Source organism: Corvus cornix, chromosome 1A (genome assembly GCF_000738735.6).
Source record: "Corvus cornix cornix isolate S_Up_H32 chromosome 1A, ASM73873v5, whole genome shotgun sequence".
NCBI classification, from domain to species: Eukaryota; Metazoa; Chordata; class Aves; order Passeriformes; family Corvidae; genus Corvus; species Corvus cornix.
The window spans coordinates 34,689,912-34,700,417 of record NC_047057.1 but is presented as its reverse complement, the minus strand read 5'-3'; the positions used below and the strand labels follow the sequence as shown (position 1 = coordinate 34,700,417).

Genomic DNA, 10,506 nt, shown 5'->3' with positions numbered 1-10,506 from the left:
GCAAGAGGCAGTAGATGTGTAGTGCTGGTGCATGGGTCCCACAACTCCTCCTCTGAGGAGGAACACTGTGGTATCTCTGCACGGGCTGCAGTCTGGGTTTTCTTATGTGAATAGATGCTGTTCCAGCTGCTCACAGCGCCAGGGGGCAGAGGAGTCAGGCGCTAATAGCAGCATGTGACCTAAGGCACAGATATCAAATGCTGAGACCCAAAAGAGGAGAATTATCAAGGGATAATGAGCCCAAGGGAAAAAGCAGGTTTGAGAGACTGCTGAGACCCAAAAGAGGAGAATTATCAAGGGATAATGAGCCCAAGGGAAAGAGCAGGTTTGAGAGACGGTGTAAGGAGCAGGAAATTGTGCAAGGAACAGTAGTCGAAATTAGTCACCCCACAGGCATCAGTCAAATTCCCTTTTATATAAGCTGGTTGGAGCAAGCTAATTTAAAGAGAATTTCCATGGCACTCAGGAAACAAAGTTGAACAAGACCCAAACCATGGAAAATAGTGACAAAAAGGAAATCTGTAGGAAATGAGGTGGAAACTAGCAAGCAAGAAGAAAAAAAAAAAGGATAGCCAGACCAGACAGGACTAGGATTAGTTTTGCCCAGTAATAGCTGCTATCTTGCTAGCCTGGCACAGTTCAGCATTTTTATTCTTCCTGATCTTTTGCAAATCTGAGTGCTGAGCTGTTCTGCTGCTTTATCCTGGGAGCTGTAGTGTCCGTGAGTTACTCAGGAAAAATTGTTTCTCCGTTGTAAACATATAGATATTTAACCAAACTATATAATCTGGGACAAGGATCACTGCAAAGTCCTTAAAACGTGGAGGGAGAGAACACAATATGCATTTAGGTCCAGAGTTTCAGTAAAAGCTCTTCTTCACACATGTGTTGAAGATCATTACATTAACATTTGAGTAAAGACAGAATAAATGCTATTATAGCTCAGTGGTAATCCTTCCTGTGAACAGCTTTTGCAAATCCCACTCTGTCATTCCCACGGTCAAAAATGCAATAAAATGCAGACATGAAGACATCTCCTAAAATCCAGAGCGAGCCAGTGCGAGTGGGGATGTCGAGAGACTGAAAGCCGCTCATGCAGAAGGTTTGGTCATCAATAGACTCCTGGAAGAGAAAGCACCTGTCCCTGCAGCAGCCTGCTCCCTCCCCAGCTCAGGGAGTAGGGAACAGGGAGCGGGGAAGCTGCGGATACGCACCTTGATGATGTACTGCTCTGCAGTCAGCTTGTACTCGCGGTGTCCGATCGCGAAGCTTATGTGAGGCAAGCTCGACAATCTTCTGCAGTCTACGAGAAACTGGACACGATGCACTGACTGAGATGGGATCGCTTTGTCTTTCTTTAAGTATTGCCCTTTGAGTTCAAGGCTTTTGGAGTAGGTAATAGTGAATTTACTACAGAGAAACAGCATCGGGCTGACTAACAGCCTAACACTGCCCCCCAGCTTTCCAGTTCCTGTACTTGGTCAAACCAGCCCAGCAGCCCACACCACAGCACCCTAGGGACCCAGGGTTGATGAAAATCCTTGCAAGTCCCAAAAGAAAGGAGGTGAAGTGGGCTCTGATACCCTCCCTGTGCAACTCAAAGGCAAAACTAAGTGTGAGAGCCCCAGCGAGCCTACATCAGCAAGGTCTGCTGAGCAAAAGTCCTCCAGTGCTCCGACCTTGACAGGGTAGAGGGAGCTGCTCCAGCCACAGAGGGAGCACCCGATGGCTGCAGTTCACCCCAGGTCCTCCCATAATACCATCACGTTAGGGGAAAAACAGCTAGTGAGGAATACAGCACTTTATGCTTATACTTTGCCTTGGAGTGGGATTTAAAGAGTAGAAGGACTAAACCCTGGCATGGTCGTTAATTTCCATAAATAATACATTCAGTTACAGTAACAGAGAAGATAATTTCCTGTCCTTTCTAGTTATTTCATAAAACAACTGGTGTGTGAAATGGCATTGCAGAATGCTCCAAGTCCCAGAGCTGCTGTAAACTGTGTAGTGTTTAAAGCCATTGTTGTAGAGGCTTCCCAGAAGGAAGAATCTGCTTTTTGCTATTTTTCAATCTGTTTTATGAAAACATAACCTTACATCTTGTGTACACTTACCAACTGTCATATCATTAGAACAAAACAAACCATGGGATACAGAGGACAAGGGTAAAAAAAAGCCAGTAAAAGGATTTGTAGGATACAAGAAGCAAGATATAATTCTTTTACATAGCTATTACAGAATAGTATATCCAGAACAAATCAATCCTTGCTGAAAAGAGATGAAAATTCTGGTAAAATCCTGGATGGATACAGTCACTTTTACTGGGATAAATTTGAGCTGATATGTGCAGTCTGTCTTCGATTGCTAAAAATCAATCATAGAAAGTCTTATTTTCAGGCTGCTTTCTTGCGGAATCTGAGATGCCAGCTGAGTGTTCTTCCGTCAGCACTAGCATATATGAACTTACACAGCAATGACCCATTCCTTGTTTGTATTAGGCTAGTATAAGCACATTGGAAATACGTATTTTATCTATATTCATTAGCATGAACCGTTATAAAATCAACTTGTTATCAAAGCAGACTCTTCAGCATGTATCTAAAAATTTGAACAAAATCAAGATTAAAGGTTTAATTGAGAAAGAATCAGGAGCCTAAGGAGTTACAGATGTCACTCCAAGCCCTCCCATTACAAATGAAAGTGGATCAAGAGTCTACTTTTGTCTTTGCTCCTTGTCCAGTGCACTGGGCACTTGTAATACTCTTAATTTTCTTCCAAGAGCAGTTTTGGGTCAGGATAAAGACGAATTAGTTAGAATATGGTGCTAATAACACCAAGGTCGTGGTTTTGATCCCTGTACGAGCCATTCACCTGAGAGCTGGACTTGATGATCCTTGTTGGTCCCTTCCAATTCAGAATATTCTGTGAAATGCAAAGTTAACAAAAGCCATACACAGCAGCTTTCCTTGGGCACCGGAGCTGTGTAACATGCTAGTGACCTGTGGGAGTCAGCCAAGGACCAGCAATAAGGCATGCTAGAAATAAGCTGCTCTTTCCCTGGAGGCAGGGACAGGAAAGAGTGGTGAGGAGTGTCTGCAAGGGAGATGCAGGAGACAGCAGCAGGGAAGAAAGGAAAACCAGCAAGTGATCAGAGGAATAAGGTTCAGGAGGAAGAGTAAGAGACAGCAAGCTTTGTCCTGTACCCTCTGACTCATCTGCAAGGAGACAGAATTGTGAGTGACACTGATGTGCCTCCCTCCCAGGAGCTCTGGCATGACACCAACTGCTCCACTGCAAGCTGACAGTGAGAGGTCCTGTCAGTGAAGCCACTGTGGGGTTATCATTAAAATACCATTCCCTTTCCATTTGATGCTGACATAGCTGGCCATCAGCACCAAATCCCTCTTGGCCTGGGAGAGCCAACAGCTAGAGCTGGGGGTCTTGAAAATCCTCTGAGCTTCCAAAAGAAAATTCTCTCTCATGCAGAGTACAGATCGATTCCTCAAACAGATGTGCCCATTGTTTCCTTACACACCAGTATAGAAGAGGAGGTGAACATTTGGGAGGAGAGCTGGGGTGAGGCATACAGGTCAAAAGCAGCTTGGCTCAGAGTTCAGTGCTGTCCTGGAAACAAGGCTTTCACTGGCACCTGTCTAAGCAATCATTTTGGTTATTTTCCAACTCTTTGCATCAAATACCAGTTTCTCTTCCTCTCTAGCTGTTTTCTGGCTGCACAGTTTTTACCTCTCCAGTATTTGATGGACTTGCCCCAATATATTCCTGCAATCGCCTGATTTGTGAAGAGGGGCCGGTGATAAGAGAAGTGCCCGAGTCAACGATGGCTTCGCAGCCATGGGAGCAAAATGCCACCCGGCCCTGGATCTTTATACTGTAAGTAAACAAAAAAGCAGCTTTAAGCAAACAGCATATACACTGTGACTGAAACACCATATTATTGCTAGCTAAAGTACCAGAGTACTGACCGAAGTTAAACCCAGACAACAAGTGACAGGACAAGAGGAAATGGCCTCAAGTTGCGCCAGGGTAGATTTAGGTTGGATATTAGGAAAAATTTCTTCACAGAAAGTGCTGTAAAGCATTGGAAAAGGCTGCCCAGGAAAGTGGTAGGGTCACCATCTTTGGAAGGGTCCAAAAGATGTATGAATGTGGCACTTGAAGACATGGTTTAGTGGTGTACTTGGTGGTGGTGCTGGGTTTACAGTTGTGCTCAATGATCTTAAAGATCTTTTCCAACCCTAATGATTCTGTAATTCTATGATTAAAACTAGCTGCCAAGCTTTGCTTAAGACAAGAATGTCTGTGGACCCACTGTTCTCTCTCAGGTCTCCTACAGCTCTAATCATGTGCTTCCTGCTTATGAATTTGTCCTCATCCCCAGGTATGTGTTCTCATGAATTTAGGCAGGGTGCTAGAGGTGGGACAAAGGAACACTGGCTACTTTGACCAAAGTTATCAGGACCGATGAGAGCAGGACCCAGAGCTGGATTCCATTCCTGGGTGCCTTAACCTCTTAAATGAACAGCCCACCAAGACTCAACTTGACCACTGGTGCATCATATTAAAACATACTAACGTGCTCTCCCAGAAACCAGCTACCCACATCACAGCAGATTTAGAGAACTAACAAACCCCAATCTCATCCTGGAGAAACCCCTCTTTGAGAGGCATGGAGGTACAACACTGCAGCTGAGTCCTCCTGCACCCATGTCACCAGATGCTTCTGTCTCTGGGAGTTTACCAAAGGAGGTGAATTCCACCAGGTTTTTTATATATACATACATACTTGTTCATGTGTATTTGCCAGTAGCTTTTCTCTGTGACTGGGACCCAGTGGATTGAACCTTTGTAGAGAGAATGGTCTATTCCCCCCAGAATCAACTCACCACCATTCTCGGTGTCGTCTCCTCTGAAAGCAGAAAACAGTTTAACACAGGCATGGGAGTGTGCCAGCAGGCACCAGTGAGATTACACTTAAAAAGCAAAAGACAAATCACAGCCCTTTCTAAATTCAGATATGGGTTGCTGAAAGGGATTGTTTCTAAATTATAACTGTATATGCCCCAACTCAGACCCTCCAAACAACCTCTGAGAAGACTTACTGTAGACACCAAGGTGGGCATCAGGAGCAGGCTGAGACAGTTGCTACTCTCAGCTAAGAATAAACACAAGTGAAATAGGTGGAGTTGCAGCTAGGTCCAGATTAGAGAACAGTATTTTTCTGAATTGTGGCTATTTGGGTGTAACACAGCATTTCTGTTCATCTCCATGGGCCAGAGGGAAACCTCTGGCAACAGACATGGAGAGTCTGAGCTGGGAACTTTTCTTTTCTTTATGACCAACTCCAAAAAGAATAAATCTCTGTCCGAAAAGTCATGATCCTCCCCATAACATTTTTTCTTTTCATGCCATAATCTTCAATGTCAAATTGAAAACAAAAAAAAAAAAAAACCACAAAGAATCTTTAAAAAGGGGGACATTTTCTAGGGTTGAAGCTTTATAGAGATGCACAGTTGTTTCTATCAACTGTTGAAAGAGATTTACTTCTTTTTTGGCAGTGTCATTTTAAAGACAGACCTTTTCAGATAGAAAGAGAAGACCGGCTCCTCTACCAGGTTCTGGTTCATGATGCTGTCAAACACGGGCAGAGCATTGCCCACTGCTAAGGAGGGGTAGCCTAAGCCCAGTATACCATCAAAGTGGGCAAGGATAAAAGTTGCTCCTGGCTCAAACACTGACTCGCCGAAGTCCTGTCCCTTGATGGAGATGTTACTTATCTGTTTGGTAAAAAAACAAAGCAAAAAACAACCAAGCAAAGAACAACCACAACTGAAAGTAATGACACCATCTATATCAAGAAATTAGCCATATTTCTGATCCATATCAATGGATTCATTCAGTTTAAAAAGCCTCGGTATCTTTGTGCGACTTGCATCAATATAGCACGTGCCCATTTGGCAGGTAGGCTGCACTGATTCCTTAAAATTATTTATTATAGAATTATATTTAGTAGCCATAATTACGTGGCTGCTTGTTCATAAACCCAGGATAGGATCCAAGAAGACAAGCAGAAATGAAAAATAAAATCTGAGGCATTTGTGTTGGTAGTCCAAAGAGGTGTGGGTGTTGGAGCAGCACCCACACCTCTCAGAACCTGGCTTGGCGGGACCTCACCCTGCCCTTGCCTAAATGAACAAGGTTTTCCAGGACAAGGACAGTATCTGAACTGCCCTGAAAACAGCTGATGTGGAGGCTGACACCCATTTTAGGTGGGCACTCACCTGCAGTGTGTCTTTGCCAGCAATGCCCAGAAGCTGTCCTGAGCCGTACTGCAGGGAGAAGGCTTCCCCTCCGTGCTCATATGAATCTGACTTGAAGGACTTAAATTTCTGATGCACCCCTACACAAAAAAAAAATGACATCTCTACGCTGAGGGGAGGTCCTGGCATTGCACCCACTCCTCAATGCGGAACCAGATGAGATGTAGGAGAGCCAGATTTTTGCTTCTCTCATGAGAAAAGTGTTGAAGAAGTACTGCAGGTACCTCAGTTCCCCTGCAGGCACACCAGTTTTTCTGTACCTGAGAGGTAATTTTGCATTTTAAAGAAAAATTAGAACAAAAATGGGAATTTCCACCTCTGTTGGTAGGTCTCCCAGGTCTGTTGTCATGCCTTTTACCTCATGGTGCAGAGGGACTCTGGGCAGTTGCAGCCGGCGCCTGCCCTGGCTGCAGCGTGACACGAGGGACAGAGACAGAGGAGCAAACTGGGGAGAGGAGAGCGGCCCTAAGGGATGCTCCAAATCCTCGCCTTGCAGATCCCTGCTGCAGACAAGCCTCTTGGGAAAGGAGAAGTGGGCAAGGTCTCTGGACCCAAGACACGAGAAGCATCAGGGAGAATAACATTTCTTACTGCAGGCCTCGCTGATGCAATAAGCGGAAGGGACCCAGAAGTTGGAGGAGCCAGTGTCGAACACGACGGTGAACCTCTGGGGCGGTGTCCCGACGCTCACAACCCCGTAGTACTGCGCCTGCGGGAGGAACAACCCGCTCAGCCCCGGGGCAGCCTCCAGCCAGCTATTCCTGAGGAAGAGGCCTGCTGGGGAGCATCACACAGCACTTCCTCAGGGGGTTCTGTGCAATTCCACTTAAAAGTAAATGCACACCACACAAAGCGTGTCTGGTTCCAGTGGCTCCAGGCAGCAGGTTTCACTTCAGCTGAATGCACAACAGTGTGGCATTTTGAAAGCATTTTAAGCAAACATTCAGTTGGGCTCCCTATGGAGTCAACAAACCCACTTTCACTGGCTTCAGAGGTGGCAAGGTCATCTCCAAGATGAAACTCTCACATGACCACACAGTCTTTCAGGCTGTTCCTTACTGATGTCAATAAAAAATCAGTGCAAAGTCAGCATGACCTGCCTCTGCCAGCTTCAGAGGGTTCCAACCAGTGGCACAAACACTGTCACATGTGGCTGCCCTTTTTCCTTTGTAATTATCAGGTATTATAGCAAGTCAAAAAGTATTGTGTTGCACAAACTGTTCCTGATGTACTGGACAAAGTTCATCCAGCAGATGAAGAAACTACTGACCATCCCTGGATACTGAGATAATCTGTGAACACGTGAATGCTGGAGTGAAGTGCTTATCCACATCCCATATACAAGTGTCTAAGTGCTCCTATCTGGCCCTGGAAGAGCACTTCAGCATTAAGAGGCCTATTTTTAGGAAGAGGCATTTCTGGAATTCAACCACAGATAAAGAAGCAATAGCTAGTGCCAAACTTTGTTCAGCACTACAAGTATTTGAATATGTACCTTCAAGTGCATACTTGTTAATTAATACACTGACATTTCTGACCCCAGAATTTACTGTCTGAGATACTCTTGAGAATGCAAGCAAGCATGCCATTTAAGAAAATATCCAATTGTACAGTAGGATTGTATTTCTTCCTGCATTAAATAAACCTAAGTGATGTTCATTAAAAAAAAAAAAATTCCAAAAAACATACAACCAGAAAACCCACATACACACTGCAATAAAACCTCCAGACACTGCAATGAAACCATTCCTGGTGCTACCTGAATATGATGGGGAAGTGGGTTTTGCTTTGTTGTTCTGAGATTTATGCCTCTTTGAAATAAGCTTTAAAGCAGGTTGAAATGCTTCAGTGTCCTTTGTTCTTCTTCACATACTTATTTCTTCATGGCCCTCAAGTGTCAGTAAGCTCTTGCTGAATGAATTTGGCCTTCCCTTCAATTCTGTTCCCTGTTCAGATGAAGACTTCACAACATTTCTGCAGCTTAGTTTTCCTTGAGATAAGCATAGCAGAAGAACGAAATAAAACAAAAATCAGAGACCATCCAAATGGACAAAATTCTAAACCCAGGAAAGACACCTTACAAAATGGTAGACCTGCTGACTTGCCTGTCTGAGATCCAGTGAAATTAATATTTTTCCTTTTTCAGTTTAGATGGTAGATCCTCCCAGGTCAGTCTCCAATATTTAATACATAAAAAAACTCCAGAGATAAAAGCAGAAAAATAAAAAACTCTACTTAGGTCTTTGTTATCGCTGATTTATGGCTCCACCTGATCAAATAAATGAGATTTGGAGGATTTTTTTATAACACAGAAGCATCCATGTGTCTGGTAAATAGAATATGACTAAATGAAGTAATCAGATTCTGCTATGAAAAACCCTATGCTTCCCCAAGACTGATACAGGCAAAACTCCCATATTTCTTTGGGGACCCAATGGAGTCCAACACAGACCTATATAAAAATAAAGCTTGTCACAGGACTACCACTGCTACTCTACATCAGCTTTCTACCCAGGTCCCATGCTATCCTAGATCTAGACATGCTCTATTTCGCAGATTTCAACCTGGTTTTTTATGCTCTAATATTTATAGCATAAAGCAACGAGATACCTCAAGCCCTATAATTTCATTGACAGAATAGATTTGAAATGTGCTGGGAAAAAAAACCTGCCCTCAATAGAACGATGAGTCCTAATGATTGCATTACCAAAACTGTACTTACATTCATGTAATCATACAGCCTTTCTGAAGCAGTTCCTACTGATAAAGCAATATCTGCAGGGAAACAATGCAGATACCTCCGGGCAAAAACATCAGGGTGGTGATTCCTCCAAAATTCCTCTAATTCTCCCTTTTCCTTCAGCTGTTTCTTGATAGATTTGAATCGAATCAAGGGGATTCTATGCAGATAAAATAAACACACAAAAAAATAACAGACTGTCCTTTCTAGAACTGTCATATACTCAATTTTTTTTAAAAAGGCTTCTTTTTTGAGACCTCGAGTAGCAACAAGCACAGGTCACCCCATGAAGCCAGCTGAGATGTGTGCCAGCCAAGCCAGACATGTTTTCTTACCTTTCCACAGCCACGATGAATGGGATGTAAACCACAGCCAACAGTATCGCCCGCATGGCTCCAAGCGGTTCAGAGCTAATGACACTCCTTTGCTCAGAAGTCCCTTTTTTATGGCCCGTTGTCAGCTGAGGGTCGTTTGCCAGGTCAATCAATCGCAGGAGGTCAGTGCTTTGGCAGAAAAGGGATTAATTTACTCTCAGACTAACCGCTGGTTTGTGCAAATAGTGGTGTCCGGTGGAGCTACTCAGGCACAGATAACCAGGGCACAGTCTAGACCAAGCAGACATTTCACTAACAATCCTAAATGTCTTTTACATAAATACAATACATGGGGTGAGCTTGGCTCCTGTTAGCATGAGGAAGAGGAAGCAGTCCAAGGACTTGCTGCTTTTCAAGTTGCTTTAGTGAGATGTTGCTCAGAAGTGTTCAACGCAGAGAAAGAGGACATTATAACCATTTCCCTTTTGCATGGAGACATTTCAGCAGGGCTGAGCAGACAGACATTTGATGGGCTTGTGACAAGTCACCCCCTGACAGCTGAAGTTTAATTCCCTATTTATGGGAGAGCTCCAGTCTGAACATAAATGTGACTGCCACCCCATAAAATGGATCTTCAAAGTAAAAAACACAACAGTACAATACTGCAACACACAGTAAAAAACAGCAATAATTTTGCACACATTTCAGCAAGACATTTGGAAGAGTTCTTTTGGATTTATTTTCCTGCAAATTTCCTGAGGTTAGTGGCTCCCACCCCTGCCTAACACTTGGGTTCAAGTCAAGTCTGCAGAGAAATAATGGTGTCAAAAAGAGGCTGATTTGGCAGAGCACAACCCCAAAACCATCAGCTGCCTAGGAGGAAGCTGAGCACTGAGCCTGCAATTTACTTACCAGACTTTTTGAATCTTTCCTCTGCGCAAGAAAGTGCAGGAAGCAACCACGTACTGCAGCCTATATATTAAAGCTAACTTTGAATAATCAGCCATTTTTGTTCAAAAGGCTATGGTAGGATGCTGGGAAAAGAGCAACCACGTTTCTTTCCTTGCAACACACCACTTGTTTAAAATAAACTGCTCACTATGCAAAAGTGAAC

The 10,506-nt window shown here is 43.8% G+C and overlaps 1 protein-coding gene across 1 annotated transcript; it reads right to left on the bottom strand.

Annotated features, from left to right (window-relative positions):
* Positions 1–395: 395 nt before the first annotated feature.
* LOC104698380 (cathepsin E-like) lies at positions 396–10,316 on the bottom strand. Its single transcript, XM_010413674.4, has 9 exons — positions 9,414–10,316; positions 9,061–9,238; positions 6,930–7,047; positions 6,300–6,418; positions 5,596–5,795; positions 4,805–4,927; positions 3,745–3,889; positions 1,215–1,313; positions 396–1,122 (listed from the first exon to the last, which is right to left on the bottom strand). Exons 1-9 carry the CDS (start codon positions 9,467–9,469, stop codon positions 943–945), a joined length of 1,218 nt encoding a protein of 405 aa, XP_010411976.1. The 5' UTR covers positions 9,470–10,316; the 3' UTR covers positions 396–942.
* Between the last annotated feature and the right edge of the window lie 190 nt (positions 10,317–10,506).